At 37.0% G+C, this 19527-nt stretch overlaps 1 protein-coding gene and 1 long non-coding RNA gene across 3 annotated transcripts in view; one reads left to right on the top strand and one right to left on the bottom strand.

Annotated features, from left to right (window-relative positions):
* The first annotated feature begins 11728 nt into the window (after window positions 1-11728).
* On the top strand, window positions 11729-14852 carry LOC131356617 (uncharacterized). 2 transcript variants are annotated; one of them, XR_009205048.1, is made up of 3 exons: window positions 11729-11854; window positions 12685-13471; window positions 14431-14852. It is a non-coding gene; the product is annotated as an uncharacterized LOC131356617 (long non-coding RNA). The 2 variants fall into 2 exon arrangements; XR_009205047.1 differs by lacking the exon at window positions 11729-11854 and adding an exon at window positions 12380-12568.
* Window positions 14853-17165: 2313 nt separating this feature from the next.
* Window positions 17166-19527, bottom strand: part of LOC131356610 (B-cell receptor CD22-like) — a 37138-nt gene continuing 34776 nt past the window's right edge. The window contains exons 7-10 of the mRNA XM_058395744.1: window positions 19065-19400; window positions 18469-18744; window positions 18020-18136; window positions 17166-17750 (exon numbers count right to left, since the gene is read on the bottom strand). Of these exons, the coding sequence (XP_058251727.1) occupies window positions 17701-17750; window positions 18020-18136; window positions 18469-18744; window positions 19065-19400 (779 nt within the window). The 3' untranslated portion in view covers window positions 17166-17700. The remainder of the gene's footprint in view (window positions 17751-18019; window positions 18137-18468; window positions 18745-19064; window positions 19401-19527) is intronic.

Below are 19527 nucleotides of genomic sequence, written 5' to 3' on the forward strand. Positions count from 1 at the left end.
TTAGAGTGAGTGTGAGTACATGTTTTTGTTACTTGTTGATACTGATGTGTGTAACCTGCTTAATATTAAGAAATCAGGGGCATCATGGAGCATTTTATTTAGCACTAGTGATGTCAGTTACTCTCTTGTGCTGCTGTCATTAAACTTGTGCTGTTTTATATTTAAGTTATAAAGACATTTAAGCAGCATAAAATCTTTTGACTATAAAACAATTTATTGCATTTATAAACTGCATTTACAAGCTTATCTGCAAATCTGCAGACAATATAAAGAATAAAGTATATATAAATCACCTTGAGCCTGGGCCACTGGTATAAGTGAAATCAGCACTAAAAAGGAAACAGAAACAGAACATGACATAAATATGTTAATAAGTTGGATTTTATTAAGGGTCTGTACACTCTTGTTGGAGTAAGAGATTCTGGTCCATTTGCTCATTCGGATGTGGTTCCACTTTACTGGTTATCTCTTGTCCACCTAAAGTCAGGACCATGAAGGAGAAAATTCCTAATAAATGAACTGTAATATTTTATATTTGATAATTAATTCTAATGTAATATTTAAATCTATACACTGCATTTCTAACTAATATCATCATTTCTGTACTTAAGCGCTCAGTTAATTACAGGCTTATCTATTTATCTTACACCTGCACTGTGATAGTAATGGTTCAGTATGAGCTTGTCTAAGTGGCTGATGGAAATTGTAGAGTTGATTAGAAACAGAATGTCTGGTCTGAAGAATTTTTTCTGTACCATGATGTAGATGGTCAGGATTTAGTGTCTACAGCATGAATCCATGACACCATCCTGCATGTGAACAGTTCAGGCTGCTCGTGGCGGTCTAGGAATGTTTTCTTGATACACTTTTCATCCCTTAATACCAGTCAGACATTGTTTGAAGTTTGATCCATTTATGAACAAAATTTACAGCTAACTCCAGTAAATAAAGTGTTCCTAATAAAGTGACCAGTAAAGATAGTTAGATAAAGATAGTTATTGCTTTCACACACCCATCTTCACACCTCGCTTCTTCACAGCTGGATTTGCACCAGAGAACGGCTCCCAGAAACAATTATTGAACTTATATTTAATATGGAAATAATAATCATTGATAATTAGTAAATAATAAAATAATAAGTGATTATTTTAAAATAAGTTAAGAATAATAGTTATGCATTAGTTCATTAATTACAGATTCTCTTCTCATGACAGATATGGATACACTGATCACAAAGAAAAGATAAATGCCCTGCTGGAAGAGGTCTGAGTAGAAGACTGACCAGAGTGTTTGTGTGTGTGTGTGTGTGTGTTTGTGCATGTGTGTGTGTGTGTGGTTGCCTGTGTGTGTGTGTTTGCCTGTGTGTGTGTGTTTGCCTGTGTGTGTGTGTGTGTGTGTGTGTGTCGACTTCTGTATTTCCTGATCTGTGATACTACAGGAGACCCAGCAGATGGTGCTGTTCTTTTTCTTTTTAGAAGATGTGTGTGAATGTGGAGACAAATAGAGGCTAGCTCAGGTGCATTTCTTAAATTTAATGCATCTTGTAGTCAGTGGATTAAGATTCACTTGATCATTACAGATAAAACCAGCATTATTCATTGTAGGGCCAATTAAAATTCTATTCATTTATTTTTTTTATGTGCTAACTAAATTTGCATAATTGCCAAAGAATAAAAATTATACCTCATAATTCAGGTGCACTTAAATTTCATTTTTAATATGGAAATTCAGATAATCATCCCTATTTATTTATTTATTTGTTTGTTTGTTTATTTATTCATTTATTTAATTAGCATTTTCCATTTTCTTTGTTTTGCTTTGTTGTATTTTGGAATATTAGTCTGCTTGTCAGATATATGAAAAAGTGTGTTAGAGTGTGTGATGCTGATTAATGATGAATCATAAAATTGCTGCTAGAAAATTATTGACCACTGGGTCATACAGAGGATTAGTAACATACTGTACGTAGATAAATGTTTTAAAGGTTTAGTGAAAATGTCATTTTTATCCATTGGCTTATTGCAGTTTTTGCACTGTATATTTATGTGATATTATGTGATATTTTGTTGCTGGTTATGGAAAGTCAATTATAATAACTAAAGTCAGTACCATCACAAAGAGAGAGAATTAAAGAGTCCATTAGGACAGAGGACCAATTTGTCGGTTGTTTTAGGTTAAGAACCATGTTTTAGGGATGGTCTGGAGGAATATCAGACATCAGACAACATAAACAGTAAATTGTGGACAACAGAACTTTGTGTTATGGACACTGAGGGAAGAATGGACTGAAGGAAACCATCACATATTAGACACTTTACTTGAAAGTCAGGTTGGAGCTAATGACAGATGACATTTCTACCTGGATATCAGCACCAAATATACACCTGGGTAAAAGAGTGAATGAGTGACCCAACTCATCACTGACCTTCTAGCTTACAATATCAGACCCCTTTCTCTTTCCCACTTACAGGTGAGATCTGGATCACCAAAAGACTCTGTAGTGGGAGAAATTGACTAGTGGTCACCCTCCATACAGAGATAGACAGTGTGGGGTTAGGCTTCAGTTTATGGTGAGGTTTTAGGTTAGATTTATGATACTCATTCATTAGAAGCACTCTGCAGCTCATAGCCCAATATATTTCACACAGTGAGTCCTTATCTTTGGCACTTATGGGAATGTACACTTTGACAATGAAAACAGTGGTGAATTCCTGTTGTAAATCAAATGACCTGCATCTAACAGTCACAACTCCAGTGATGAGCAGCAACTAGAAACAAGCACAGAGTTCTTGCACCATTCTGTGTTGATGTTAACACACATGCCACCACCCTGAGTCTTACCACATAAAGCTTGACTAATGATAACTGTTTGTTTCCACACAAACCATTTCTCTTATTTTTAATATAAAAATAATAAGCAGCCAAACAGTGCACATTTAACATACAGCTAGTGCACATCAGTGCTGAATTTAACAAGACAAGACATAGACTAACACAAGACATGATACACATAAGACAACTAGTTGACCTAGCAAAATAGGAGCACTCTGCTGAAACTGCCATCTTCACCATCTTGGATCTCCAGAATGTTGGTGATAATTGTTTAGTAATAGTAAATAATGATTAGTGCTGTGTATTAGTTTGGTATTAGTGTGTATTAGAGTGAATTTGCTGTACTTATGACTGACTGACAAAAAGAGGTGTGGTGTGGGGTACAGCCTAACCACTTCCTGTTTGCTCATGGGGGCAGAGAGTGCAGACAGAGAGAGAGAGAGAGAGAGAGAGAGAGAGAGAGAGATTAAAACCACCTATCTAATACTGTGTATGTCCCCTTGTGCCAGAGAGAGAGAGAGTCACCCAATGTATACACATTTCAGGAAAATAAAAATTTGTATGAATATTTTATTAATACATTTATTGCTATATGTTATAGATTGATATATATGATGATATTATGATAATATTATTAATATTATATTAATATTATGTAATTTAATTAATATTATGTAATATAATATACATCATACTATTTTTCTTTTCCTGAAGTGTATATACATTTTTTGGTTGACACTGTATATATAAATTGTGAACATGAAGCCATATTTAAAAAAATAAAAATAAAGGGGCAAGAGCCTCTAGTGGACATAGTCTAGTACTGCAGGAGTCAGGCCAAAACCATGTCCAGTCAATGGACTGATGAATGTAAAAATTTGTTGTGAGCCGTTAGAGCAAAATCATGAAACTAGACAAACTTACTCTCAACCAGTTGTTCTTTCTATGTAAAATGTTTTGAAACATTCCACTGTTAAGATATAAGAACATTAATTTTCTTCTATTATGTCCTCACCATAGCAACATCATTCACAATATCACAAATTCCTTCACAGCTTCACATCAGCCATGTCCTGACATTATTCTGACTGATTTTCAACCAAATCAGATGAAAGTAAGGGACAAAACATTAGATTTCTAAAACATACTTCCTGCTGCCAGTTGGTGGCGCTATGACTGAGACTCACAGCAGTCATGACCGTGTGATCAGCTTTCTTCTCTTAACATAAAGTTGAGGTTTGATGTACATCACTTAATGTACACAGAAGTTATTAGCCACTTCCTGTTTCCTTTTATTCGCCATAAGTTTAAGGGCTCCTCACGGCTGAACCGTTTGAGATATCAAGAATCCCTTCACAATTTGGCATTATCAATGTCTTGAGATCATATTAGCCTGGGTTTGGTGGGGGTTGTATCAGTGTCTTGAGATCATATTAGCCTGGGTTTGGTGGCGGTTGTATCAGTGTCTTGAGATCATATTAGCCTGGGTTTGGTGGCGGTTGTATCAATGTCTTGATCATATTAGCCTGGGTTTGGTGGGGGTTGTATCAATGTCTTGATCATATTAGCCTGGGATTGGTGGGGGTTGTATCAATGTCTTGATCATATTAGCCTGGGATTGGTGGGGGTTGTATCAATGTCTTGAGATCATATTAGCCTGGGTTTGGTGGGGGTTGTATCAATGTCTTGAGATCATATTAGCCTGGGTTTGGTGGGGGTTGTATCAATGTCTTGAGATCATATTAGCCTGGGTTTGGTGGCGGTTGTATCAGTGTCTTGAGATCATATTAGCCTGGGTTTGGTGGCGGTTGTATCAATGTCTTGATCATATTAGCCTGGGTTTGGTGGGGGTTGTATCAATGTCTTGATCATATTAGCCTGGGATTGGTGGGGGTTGTATCAATGTCTTGATCATATTAGCCTGGGATTGGTGGGGGTTGTATCAATGTCTTGAGATCATATTAGCCTGGGTTTGGTGGGGGTTGTATCAATGTCTTGAGATGATATTAGCCTGGGTTTGGTGGGGGTTGTATCAATGTCTTGAGATCATATTAGCCTGGGTTTGGTGGTGGTTGTATCAATGTCTTGATCATATTAGCCTGGGTTTGGTGGGGGTTGTATCAATTCCCTAGGAGGAGTATTTCAAATTCCATTGGGTGCGTTTTGCAAACAACTCAAAATAACTGACTTCCTATGGATTAGACTTAATGACATGCAATGAGAAAGTTGTTCAGTTCAATGAGATCTAAGTGTGTACCAAGCTGTACATGGATACGTGCAAGTGTGTATCAGCTATGCAGCATGATTTTCCCAGGGGGCGCTGTGACGGGTGTGTGCCACGCCCAGGGCCGAGCCACAGTGACGTCCTAATGGCGGCAGATTCCAACCTGTCTGCTGATTTTCATGAGTTTTTGAGCATGTTAAGACCCCCAAAAAATAATCCTTAGAAGAAAAAGAGGGTCCTCCACACTGCTAGTGCTTGGGCCCTAATAATATATAAATAAAGTAAGGTAGGGTATATGTGTATACAGAATATGTATATAAAATATAGAATATATACAAGAAATGTAAAATGTAAACAGCTGTATTGTACAGAACTATATAAAGTGAGTAGTGTTAAATAATGTGCAAAGTTCAGACAGCAGCAGTACAGGGTGGTCCTGTAGTGAAATAAGGTGATGATGATGAGAAACAGTGTTATTGTCTTCATCTCCATCTTTAAAGTACAGATGTGCACAAGTCCTCTTTGTGTATAAATGGGAGCAGAATGTGCCAGATATATATATATATATATATATAAGCACAACATGCTTGTGGCTTAGTGAAAACTTCCCTTCATGCATTGACCACATCATTCACAAGCAACAGCAGCAGGCTTCTCACTAAATATCTTGAATTTATTATTTATAATTAACTATAATTAATTAGAATTATAAATAAAGTAATAAATAAATAAAGTAATTATAAAAAATTAGAGTGGAAGAGTAATAACAAACAAATGCTTTTTGTTAATAAAAAGGTTGAAAACGAACACTTTCCTCATTGCTGCAGAAGTACAGTATACCAGTATCTTAGAGTGGCCTTAAAACACTGACTTGGAGAAGAAGGGGACCTTGGAGTAAAAAAGGTTAAGAACCACTGATTTAAACATTTGTAGCATTGATGTTCAAACTAATATCATCATTTGTTTCCTTTATTAAAACTCACCCATTACACCTACATGGTGATGGTAATGGTTCAATCTATGAGCTCGTGTAAGTGGCTGATGGGAAGATAAGAAAAAGGAATCATGATTTCTGTTCAAAGAATTTATTTGTCTAGAAATTTAAAAAATATTATACCTCATATTTCATGTGCACTTACATTTTCATTTTTAATATGAAAAATACTGTATAATATTTATTATATATAGCATTTATCACTTATAGCAATTAGCATCAACAATCAGTTGCTTGTGGGATATGACACAGTGGGTTAGAGTGTGTGAAGCTGATTACTGATGATTCCTAAAACTGCTGCTACAAAATTATGGGTCATATGAGGGTCATAGAAGGATTAATAATATATGAAGTTGTGTTTTAAACGTTATTGAAAATGTCATTATTATCCATTGGCTTATTGCAGTTTTTGCACTGTAGGTGATATTTTGTGGCTGGTTATGGAAAGTCCACTATAATAACACTGTGGAGTAACATCACAAAGAGAGAGAATTAAAAGAGTCCATTAGGACAGAGAACCAATTTGTAGGTTGTTTTAGGTTAAGAATCTTGTTTTAAGAATAGTGTGGAGGAATATCAGAAACCAGACAACATAAACCGTAAATTGTGGACAACAGAACTTTGAGTTATGGACACTGAGGGAAGAATGGACTGAAGGAAACCTAACTGACATCTTAGACACTTTACTTGAAAGTCAGGTTGGAGCTAATAACAGATTCAAATACAGACCATGGTAAGACTGAATGAGGACAGTGACCCAACTCTTCCTCCTATATCTTATGTAAAGGGTTACGAAATGGTGCATTAAATTTTTAGTGGAAAACAGACCCCCCCCCTCACCCTAAGTTTTAAATTTTAGCATCACAAATGGAGTTATTTAAATATACATAGGTATGTGTGTGTATCAGGTCACAACTGCAGCATCAATTTCACGCCATAAGTATTGTGGTCGTAAAAATTATTGTAACATCTGGGAACCCCTGCCTTGTGCAGGGCATGAACCAAGACCTCCGTGGTGGTGGCATGCACTGACACGCCATGGAGAAAGACCCAGGATTTAATGAAGTACTGCTTTACTAACATAAACACAAGACATGGGGCAGACTAACCTAACACTAGACATGATGTTACTGAAATCAAAAACAAGAACATGCCATAACCAGATACAGGACAAAACCACAGCGCAGATGAACAATGACCGACAAGGCCACAAGGGTCCTTATTTATAGGGCTAGACATTAAGGTAAATGGGGAACAGGTGATACAACAGGAAGGAGAACAATAGGAAAGGCATCACACAAAATACACACAAAGAAGCAGGCTTCCAAGAATCCTGGAGCGCCCTCTCCAGGCCTGGCAGGGAACTGTCCAGCTGTTTCTGACAAATATAATAAACCAAACAAAGAAATCTAAAAGAAAAGAACACAAAATAGTAGGAATTAAATACTAAATTTTATTTTCCTTGCTTACTTTCTTTACTTTACTTTACTTATTTCTTTCTGCTATATTTGGTTGTAATTTTCTTTTTATCCACGCTTCCGTTTTCTGTGTTGCTAGTTTGAAATTCCAAATATCCAGAAATCAAGTAGAGTTTTATTCAGATTAGAGGCAGGATAAATGTGTCCATTGGTCCACTGCTTCTGACAGCCTTTTTTTCTCTTTTTTTTAATTAATTAATTAATTTATTTATTTATTTATTTATTTTTCTGGAGACTAAGCAAAGTTTATCAAATCAAATTTTAAGAAAATGTCATACACAATATAGATATCAGTTTCCACTTGGTCAAACACTCAATGTGTTTTTTCCTGTAACATTAAACAGAATGTGAAGAAACTTTAAATAATCTTCACTGCAACATTAAGCATGATAGAGAAAAGAAGCAACATCTCTCTGGAATAAAGCCCTTAAATTGAAATTTGGAAGCAAAACCTCTATTATAAAGTGTACCACTGAAGTAGTAGCTTCCTGTGTAATATTCAGTATCGAGCTCAATCAGCGGTCTCAGCCAGGTGTTACCTGCTCCAGGAAAACTGGACAGAGACACCAGGGGCTTGATTTCTCCGGCAGGAATCTTCTCTCCGTACATATGGAGTCCTGCACAGGCGTAAATAGTTTCCTAATAAAGTGGCCAGTGAGGACATTTAGTGACACCTTCTCACTTTGAATAGTTCTTTTGTCTTCATCTGACTGCTTTTGACTTTAAATGAGTTCGATGTTGTCAGTGGATTTAAATTTATCCACATTATCAACAGGTAAATGTTAATTATTGCTTTCAAACCTTCATCTTCACACCTCCTCCTCTTCTTCACAGCTGAAATTGCATCACTAAATGAAAATAGAAAATAAACCACATCTGTGACCTGCTCTCTGCTCTCAGGCCTCTAACACGGTCCCTGCTCTGTGTGTACAGGACTAATGAGAAGTGTCTGATAACACAACTAGATGACCAAGCAAAATACACTCCGGTTTATACAGAACTCTCAATAAACTGAGATTTGCACAGGACTCATAAACACGCAGTTTTGGCACATAACAGTTTTTGCACATCGACTAGGTCTGTAACTTTAAACACTTGTCTTTGCACATTATTTATCTTGTTTTTCATCTCATTCTCCATATTTATTTCTAAATCTCTGTATTTAGTAGTTTTCTGATATATTTTGTTATATTGTTATATTCTGCTATATTTGGTAATATTTTATATTCTTGTTATTTGATATATTTTTTGTTATATTTTTGTACCCTAATTTGGTTATTTTAGTATTTTTGTTATATTCCTTCCTATTTTATCTATTACCTGTGTTTGTGGATACTGCTGGAAACTGTGAATTTCCCTTTGAGATGAATAAAGTATCTATCTATCTATCTATCTATCTATCTATCTATCTATCTATCTATCTATCTATCTATCTATCTATCTATCTATCTATCTATCTATCTATCTATCTATCTATCTATCTATCTATCTATCTATCTATCTATCTATCTAAAATAGGAGCACTCTGCTGAAATTCCCATAACAAAATGTTAGTGATAATTATTTAGTGATTAGATTTAGCATTAGTTTGGTATTAGTTTGTATTACAGTGATTTTGCTGTTCTAAGGACTGACTGACAGAGCAGTGGTGTGGGTGAAAGTCTTAGCACTTCCTGTTTTCTCATGGAGAGAGAGAGAGAGAGAGAGAGAGAGAGAGAGTATAACATGTTCCCCTTTTTCTGTCAAAACAGCTGTGATGGACAAGGCATGACCTCTAAAAGACCTCTGAAGCACCTAGACATTTGCAGCAGATCTTTGAAGTCCTGTAAACTGTGAGCTCAGGCCTCCATTCCACAAAACAGGAGATAGACATGCAGCTCAATATTCAAAGGTCTGGATAGGAGTTTTGTGGATGTGGAAAAGAGATATGCAGAAAAACTGACATGTGACATCAGTAAGCACAGCCTGTACAATGAACATGCGACAAATAAATTCAGTTACATTCTAATGAATTAATCTTCCGGACCACACTTCACTTTACCTTATTACTTTTCTTCTGCTATTTCACAATTTTTTGATTTTCTTCGTATATTTTTGCCAATTTTTTTCAAGGGATATGTCAAAACAGCAGAAGATCACTCCTGTCAGACAAGAAAAGGAATCCAATCACAGAGTGGACACAGGCTCACCCAAACTGACCGTTTGAAAATGGCTTGATTTTTACTGCATGATGCATGTGGCAAATATTTTTAGCCTTTACACCTCCTCCCCTTCATCACAGCTGCACACACAGCACTGAATTAAAAAAAGAAGAAGCTAAACCACAACTTCCAACTTGTCTCTTTAAAAGAGTCACTACACTGTGTGTGTCAGTGTACAAGGCTAATGAGAAGTGTTTATTTCTGCATAAGTTTTTAATACATTTGACACAGTAAGTAAATAAGTTTTTGGGTGTCTCCAGGCAACCGGCATAAAATGTTTCCTGAAGATGGATTCATGATTTTATGAGTCGATCACAGCAGTTCCTTTGTTTTTAGGAATTTTAGGAATGTGAGGAATATCAATAGTGGTCTTGAGCAAACCTGAGCACCCCAATATATTCTTGTTACAATTTTTCTAAAGATAACACAACCTGCTGCACCAGCATTCCCACTTATAAATTCATAACATTTAATTATGCCTCGTATGGACAGTATTCCTAACATAGGTGACCACTGAAGCTTCTGACCAGAAAAAAAACCTCTGAGGATGATGAATAATAAAAAATATGTAATTTAATTTTGAAATAAGAATAATTATTCATATCTACAATGTCCATATAGAATATACCCAGTAATACTGATGGTTCCTAATAAAGGCTAGTTCTGAAATCTAATCAAACTGAATAGTTGTTTTGTCTCCAAATGTCTCTGCTGTGGAGACGCTGTCTTTAAATGACTGTCTTCAGATTGGACAACTTTTGAATTAAAAAGAGTTCAATGATTTCAGGGGAGTTAGATTTAGTCCATCTTCACACCTCCTCATCTTTTTCACAGCTCAAATTGCATCAATAAATGAAGATAGAAAATAAACCACATCCTCAAACTGCTCTCTGCTCTCAGGCCTCTAACATGGTCACTGCTCTGTGTGTACAGGACTAATGAGAAGAGTTTGTTTCTGCCCAGAAAATGCTGTTTTTTTTATAACATAAAATAATAATTAGTGAGAATGAGTAAATAATGATTTGGGATTATTTTATAAATGCAGTGCAATCATTTGGTATTAGTGTATATTAAAGTTAACATTATTCCTACAATAATAACAAAAATGGAAATATAGGTTATGAGGCATTTTCTCAGAAAATCTAATTAATAGTTTTGTTAAAATCATGTTACATTTAATATGGTTTTTAACACAAAACATGTTTCTGTATACAGGAAACAACAAAAGACAACCATCAGGTACAGATTCCAACTCATTAGATGATTTAAACCCTGTGTTTTAAACTCGCTCTACTTGTACTCTTGCCTGTTGTTCTATCATACTTACTGAGAGTAGATACACATCAAACTAAACCCTTCTCATAACAGATATGGAGACACTGATCCACCTGAGCAGTCATGCTGAAGTACACACAATGTCCTAATCACACAATAAGATCATCACTCAGGACATTCAGACTGCAGATGAACAACTTTATACCCCACCACTCACTCTAATGAAGACACAAAGAGAACATTTACTCACAGAGCATCACAGAGAGTGGACTGAGCTCCATCCTGTCCCTCTAATGACTGACTGACTGACAGAACAGTGGCGTGTGTTAAAGCTGTGCCACTTGATCACTTCCTCTATTCTAACACACACACACACACACACACACAGACAGAGACCCACCACAATGTCTGTCTGTGACCCCTCTTGTATGTAGATATGCAGTTCAATATTCAGACATCTGAATAGGAGTTTTTGGATGTCTGGGGATGTGTAGGACAGGTGCAGGAATTATTATTGACATATAAAAGTTCAATTTAGTTCAGACGTTGTGGTGTGTGGTTGCCTGTTAGACCATAATGTTCTAATGGTCTAATTTTTTTGGACTAATTGTTTGATGCTTTGGCAATTGTTTTTGAAATTTTCATCAACTGAACTAAATGTAATTATTACAAGTGGTGTTGCTGTACCTAGTTGAACAAGTGCTCGCGCATGCGCAGTTCAGATCAGACAGCGGTTCCCCTCCATGCTCGAGTCTCCTGCTTGTAGTCCATGTGATGTTCTGCTCTTGTCAGGACCGTGTTACAGCAAGACAAAAGTCACAACTCATCCAGATAGTTGAAGACACTTAAGGTAAGATCAACTAAGTTCCGATTATAAATGTACTTAGTGTTAGCTTTATATTGTAGACTTCTGGAAGAAAGTATGTCCGGGGGCGGGGCTAGGGGGAAACAGATCCCCAAACAGAGTTGGATAGATGTTTTAATTTTGTCCTCTTTTGGTCAGAGCAGCGTGTCGCAGCAGGTTAGAGTACAGTTGTGTACAAGGGATTCAAACCTTGATATTTTATACTAATATGTGGACTTGGTGTATGAATACAGGTGTCTTTACACATAGAGACTATTTAAACGGTTATTATTGGTTTTACGGAAGTGACGTCTTTGGTTCGTGAAGGTTTCCGGTTATCTTTTGCACACATTCAAAAACATCGGCGTGAGGCCGTTTATATGGCGTCAAATGATGTGTATATGCTGCCTTTATATTGTTTATATATTTTGTTTACATTTTTGTAAAATCACTTTTGTAATTGAAGTTAAGCTGTGTTTGTTATTTGTATCTTTATAGATTGTTTTGTTTTGTATGTTGCGGGACTTTTATTTTGAAGCCTCGGTTCCGGTCTCGTGCAGATGCTGATTTAGCGGGAGGGTTTTTAGTGAAGAAAGTTAGCGGTAAGCACGGACATTATGGATGCTCTGATAAAAGTTTATTCTAGTCATAAAAAGAACTTAAACTATCATAAAGAAGATTTAAAGACTATTTCCCTTTCTCACAGCATGCAGCAACGAGGTATTTGTTTATTTGTCTGTATTTTCTGTCTGTAAACTGCCATTGCTTCTGTTCCTCACGCTTTCACTGTGTGTCAAGATAATGTGTTTGTTGTGTTTTGTTGTTACTGTGTTTAGTTTTCACGGTGGATTTGAGGAAAAGTCTTCAAATAAATCAGTAACAGGAGATCCGTGTGTGTGTTGATGATCTTGGAGACGGTCATGTCATCAATACACTTGTCGATGTAGCCGGTCACTGATGCCGTGTTCTCCTCCAAGTTGATAGAGTCTCCGTTGGTTGCAGCCTCCCTGAACATATTCCAGTCAGTGAACTCAAAACAGTCCTGAAGAGCAGAGGTGACTCCTGCTGACCAGGTTTTCTACTGTTTCAGAACCGGTTTAGAGCGTCTGACCAGCGGTCTGTATGCTGGAATTAACATAACAGAGATGTTGTCACCATTCTGTGTTGATGTAAACACACACACCACCACCCCGAGTCTTACCGCACAGAGCTGCATTTCTGTCGGCAAGAAACAATGAGAGCCCGGCTATCTGAATGGCGGCGTCTGGAACTCTGTTGGTGAGCCACGCCTCTGTGAAAACAGACGCAGCAGTCTCTAAACTCTCGCCGTGTTTACTGGAGTCGGACGTGGTCTGGTTTATTGTCCATTGAGCAAACGTTGGACAGAATAATGGACGGGAGAGCCGGCCAGCTAGGTTTTGTTTTAGCCTAGCACGGACACCTGCCCGCTTTCCACACCTTCCGCCTTCCTCAAGCACCGCTTGCGACATCCCCTCTCCTGGCCACCAGCATCAGGTGACGCTGAGGTCTGAAGGCCTGGTCTTCACAGCAAGCCGAGGTTCAGAAGTTTTCTGAGTAAATCATCATTATGGAAGTGGCATCTTTGGTCCTTGAACATTTATGGTTAGTTGTTGTGCACATTCAAAACCTCAGTGGGAGGCCGTCTATACACTTTTGTAATAATATTGGGTGTGGCTATATCTGTCTATCTTTGTATGTGACTATCCATGAAAACCACAAGAGAACTGACTTGAAAAGTCAATGTTTGCCTCTAGTTTTGACTCAATCTAAAGTTGTCGTTATACATGTACTAATCTACTGTTACTTTTACTGTTACTAGCAACACAAGTTTATGTATTAGAATATTAAAAGTTAAAGACACTAGCAGACACTGAATTGAATGCAGCTTCTTGTTTATTATTTATACACACAAGTCTCATATCACAGATGGAGCCTTTAAACCCTCTGACACACTGTTCCACAGCAACAAGGATCACAGCAACATGACAACAAACTTCACCTCACCTCCAGACTTTCTGAATGTAGAAAATAATTACGTTTGCAGTAGGTAATAATGGCACAGAGTTATTTTACTGGTATACATTTAGAAATGTAATTTATTATTTGCACAGATATACAAGCCATGCAAGTGTAATGTCCACTAAGAACCTCACCAGTCACCATAGCGAGAAACCATGTGGAGTAAGTTTTGGACACCGAATGACTTGCTCCATCTTCACCACAGACAAGACAAATGTCTTCCACACTGTATGAGCAGATGTTCCCAACTTTTCCACTTAGAAAATAGTTATAAACATCCAGACTGTGATAAGCTTTTACAGATTCTCTCGTATAGACACACTCAGGTTCAACCAGATAATGATACACATCTGGATTTGAGACAGATTTATAAAGTACACTCTTGGTATATTGTTTTGATAGATTTCAGAAATGAAAATGGTGACACTGTAAATGTTTCAGGACCAGACATGCACAGCAGCATTGCAGTGCGTTTGTTATTGTTTACATTTAACATTTATGAAATGGTCTATATAGAATTGTTTCTTTTTCCTCTCTTGCAGCTGCAGTAATGAAATGGAGCAAAGACACAGCCGAGGAGACGATCAAACAACATGCTTCAGATCTCCTTAATCATGCAGCAGTGAGAGAGAGAGGGATTGGTGTTTATTTATTCATTTTTATCCACTGCAGTGTGAGGTAATTATCAGGTTTGTTTATCACTTTCTCAAACACACACACACACTTACACTCTATATTATTCCACTCCCTTCACAATTTTCCCACATTTCTTTTTAGACTGCTGCTACAACAATAAAACACAATGATCTGTTTTTCTGTTAACTGTGTATTGTGTTTACATCCACAGCATTTTACTATTGCACTTTATTCATTACAAAACTGTGTAGTGGTCAGTGCTGCGCTGTCCCTGGTCAGTTATTGTACTGTACTGTACTGTCTTGCACTGTGTACACACATGCACTTTATGTAGTACTGTGTAGGTCTGTGTAGTGAACTTAGTTCTGTGTTGTCTCCTGTAGTTGTGTGTTTTATGTAGCACCATGGTCCTGGAGGAACGTTGTTTCATGTTACTGTGTACTGTACCAGCTGTATGTGCTTCAAATGACAATAAAAGCTACTTGACTAAACACCAGTGACCTGGAGTCCCAGTTAATGACGTCCGCTCGTAACAACGAGTCTAAAGTCTTTACTTATGGTTTAGTAACTGGATACATGGAAATTATTTTAACTCATTTCAGCACTTTTCAACACTACACAGTTCTGGACCACATTATTCTCACACCAGTCTCTTCACTACACAAATCTTTTCTGATTGGCTCATAACAGATCCATCATAACAGGAGAAACTTCCTATTGGACGATCAAATAAAAACTGTTACAGCAATTACATTTCACATAACTGAACACATTCATACTCAATATATCCTTCTTACTGTATTATATTTATGTATAATTTCATATTAAGAAACTAAGTCATGTAATTTTTATCTAAAAATGTAACATTATCTAAATGTACATTAATTTCTCACTGTGTACTTTATTTATTATTATATATTTATTGGTGCAATTATCAAAGTCTGCCAATCATGTAGCAGCAGCACAATGCATACACTCATGCAGTAACACACACACACACACACACCAGTCTGTATAGATTACACAAACAAACAGAAAGCCTTGTTGGTGAGAGCGGTCAGAGGAGAATGGTCAGACTGCTGGAGCTGACAGGAAGGCTACAGTACCTCAGTATGTGGGGGTCAGTGATTGAAAAGTGAAACTAAAATGTCTTTGACTCCCTCTAGTGGTAACTGCTGTATGGTTTTAATCCTGACTAGTAAGGGGTGGATTCTTCAATACATCCAACCAATGATTTGCTCCTTCACATCCTGCACGATAATGCAGTCTTTAAAAAGCAGGAACAATCTGCTGAAGCAGTCATGTGTTTTACACAGTCGAGACTTAAGAGAATAAAATGAGTCAGTACATGGAAGTGAAGGAGAATGATTGGATCATGGATGAAACATCACTACATGTGAGAGTTTCCTTAAATCCCTGTAATGTTTTATTAGACCTGATATCTATCATGTGATTTGTTGTAGAATAGTTTTAAATGTAATCTGATATAGGGAACAAAACATGATGAGCTTTAGTTGAGCCCACAAATAGTTTTCTCACTGAATATCACATTTTCCTTCATAACACACACTAATGATGTCTAACAGCCAGCTGATTTTTTTTCTTTTCCATGAGAAATGAATTTTAAAATCTCGTACACAAATGATACTGTAACTACTACATACTGTTTCATTGTGGACTCAGTTACAGAGTGAAACCCCAGAACTGCAGAACTTTTATTTTGAAAGATGTCCGGAAGTACTAGTTACAGGCTTGTTCCTGCTTTTATTGCTTGTGGTTTCTCTGTTTGGAAGGTGTATATTATTCTCTTTTATATATAGTTATATATATCTGTCACTCCTCTACAAAGGTGCAGCAAAGGGCTGTGTCAAAGTCTGGTCTTAAGTATACTGCTGGACAGGTTCAGGAAATCCAGGTTCATCATCCTGGAGAAGTCTGTAATTTGTTCTCCTGCTATCACTGTGTGCACCACTGCTGCCCTCTGCTGGCTGCTGTCGGTGTAGCATGGTCTCAGAGTAACAAACAGGATTTAATGTTAATTAATACAGTAAAATATACAAGAAACTATTTTCATGTTACAGTTTTCCCCTTGAAGAAGTGTGTGATGTTCTTCACTGCAGACACCTAGCAACAATTCACCCCAGTTCTGTAGAGCGTGTTAGTGCTCATATACAACACTGATTTAGGTCTAAGCTTGATTTACAAACCTCTAACCCTGACTGTCTTACTCCCTCTGCCAGGACTGGGAAGAAATGCACTTATGATGATGTTGTCTAGCAGAGTTTTACACTGAAACCATGTACTTCACTTCATAAGTAGCTTTTGATTGGCTGTAATGTTGATTTCCTGATTGGTTTTCAGTGTTGTGTTAGTCCTGTACATCAGTGTACCAGTGTGTAGACATGCAGAAAGAGTAACAACACTTCTGTTTGATTCCTCATTTACTCCTGACCTTTACTGCACTGAGATCCTCTACTGACACTGAATAATACTGCAGGATCGAGTTATCTGATAAAACTTTATTAATCCCACGGAGGAAATTCCAATGTTACAGCAGGAGACAAGAAACATTATGAGACAATGAAAAGACAACAATATAGCAGCAGTGAACTGATAATGATGTATTTATTTAATTGATCAAACATTTCATTCATAAATCTCCTCAAACAACTACAATTAAAGTTCACACAGCTGAAAAGTCACACAAATCTAACATCAGTGTCTAACTGAGATGTCTACTCCTTGGTCTATAAATAGAACAAAATCTCTCCAAAAACGTCTACTCCTCATTATTTAACTCGAGAAAATCTCATAGAGAAATAAAATAAAACACAGCAGTACAAATACAGTAGAAGTAGAACTAATACTGAGAAAACACAAAACACAATATTAGTTCAGCACCATATTTCAGATCACCGTCAATAAACTTGTTTTTATATTGCATACAAAGCTGGATGTAGGGCTTATTGAACACTACACACATGATCACTTTCACCTCATGAGGAGGTTTACAGGCTTTAGCTAAACAAATCCATTCAGAACAGTGAGGGTGTCTAAGATGCTGAGAAAATAACAGCAGGACATTAAAATGAGAAATCAGAATTATTTTAAAATCCACACAAAACCATAAAGAACAAGAAATTCTGAATTATTTTTCCAGTAAATATATCCTCTTTTTATAGATGAACGTTGACTGCATTCTCAATTCTCTCTTCATCAGTGTGAGCTGTTAAAGAAATTTAAAAAGTCATTTCTTGCATATCAAAATTTATTCCATGTAATTATAGCACGAAAAAAAAAAACTGCATTTGATATTGTCCTAAACACAGTTTAAATGGTGTTTTTAATTTTAATTTAAGAACAAATGTAGATTTTTGCTTTTAAAATAAGAAGAGTGCTTTCTACATTTCCTCAGGTGAAGATGTTTTTCTCACAATAATTAAAGTCATGATGCTCGTTATGTGAAGTGTCGAGACGTACTGAAAGAGTTCTTACCTCGAGCTCTGTAACATATGAGCAGCAGAATGATGGTCACCAGCAGATACGGAGAGACCGTCACCACACTACAGATCAGCATGAGCACTGAGAATGGAGCTTCTACACCTGATGGACCTGAAGCAGAATAAAATAATAATCATGCTGAACTGTTTGAATTATTATACATGACCCTGAGTAGCACACAAGAGTAATCAACATAAACAGAGGTATTCAAAATGTTCCTTCACATCTCTTATTGATTATTTATTGGTAACTGTGAATTTGTATTCAGCCTGGAAGGAAACACAGGTATCCTTACTCAGAATTATAGAAATTGCAGGTAATGTATTGAGGGAGGAAAACTGTTGTCTTTGTCAGATTGAACAATTCTTCCCAGTTGGAATTTTAAATAATCTGAAACATTTCCCCTTTTCCTTTAACATTAAACACACTCCATGAAGACTCACCATGCACTGTGATGTGGACAGGATTACTGTTTCCTCCAGATTCAGACTCACACCAGTAAACTCCAGTGTAGGATGTGGAGAGGAAGCTGATGTTACATGTAGATCCTGTAACTGATCCCCAGTGTGAACAATCTAACACTCTCTCACTGTGTGTGTATCGTCTCACTGTCCATCCAGTAGAGTTACTCTGGTCCTCACAGCTCAGTGAGAGAGAGTCATTAGTAAAGTGTTGAGTTCTGCTGGGATTGATGATCAGAGAGACTGGAGGAGATTCACCTTAAACATAGAAAAGTAGCCATGTGAATAAATAAAAAACTAAATTAGGACATGCACAATAATAAGCAGAACACAGGATAATTAATGTATTGATTTTGAAAGTTTTTATTTTCTTGTATGGTACCAAGAAAAATGACCCAATAACAAGAGCTGGAGAAATCACAAAATAAAGGGGAACACAAGGAACATCATAACAGTAATTATCTACCAGCATTTAGTACTCTGACATGTACTTATGAATAAATAAATGCTGCATTAATCTGATCTTACATTCACACTTTTCTATTCTACACTTCAACACAACAGTTAATTTTCCTCACCAGTGATCCATAGTGGCTGTGGATTGCTGTACTGTGAGTGAAGGGCTGGTTCTCCTCTCTCTCCTCTGCACATATAAACTCCTGTGTGATTAAGAGCAGCAGGACTGAGAGTGTATTTGCCTCCAGATCCTCTGCTGCTGTCTGAGAGGAGCTCCACATACACGCTATAGCCACCATTATTATTTATTCCAGTTAAGCCGTCTCTGTAGGGAACAACTGTGTACCAGCTGAATGTCCAGTCTGTAGAGGAGTCTGTAACCTCACAGCTTAGAGTCACTGACTCTCCTTCAGTCAGCCAGCTCTGTGGAGATACACTCAGTACTGCCGGTGGTCTCTCTGTTGCACAGGAAATACAAACAATGTCTTTTCTAGATGTATTTAATACCCAGTAAGAAGCTTTTCATGAATGTCTAACTGCACATTTTCATGTCTCCAGAAATCCTCACACACTCCCCTGATACAG

The sequence above is a fragment of the Hemibagrus wyckioides genome, linkage group LG07, assembly GCF_019097595.1.
Source record: "Hemibagrus wyckioides isolate EC202008001 linkage group LG07, SWU_Hwy_1.0, whole genome shotgun sequence".
Classification (NCBI taxonomy): Eukaryota; Metazoa; Chordata; class Actinopteri; order Siluriformes; family Bagridae; genus Hemibagrus; species Hemibagrus wyckioides.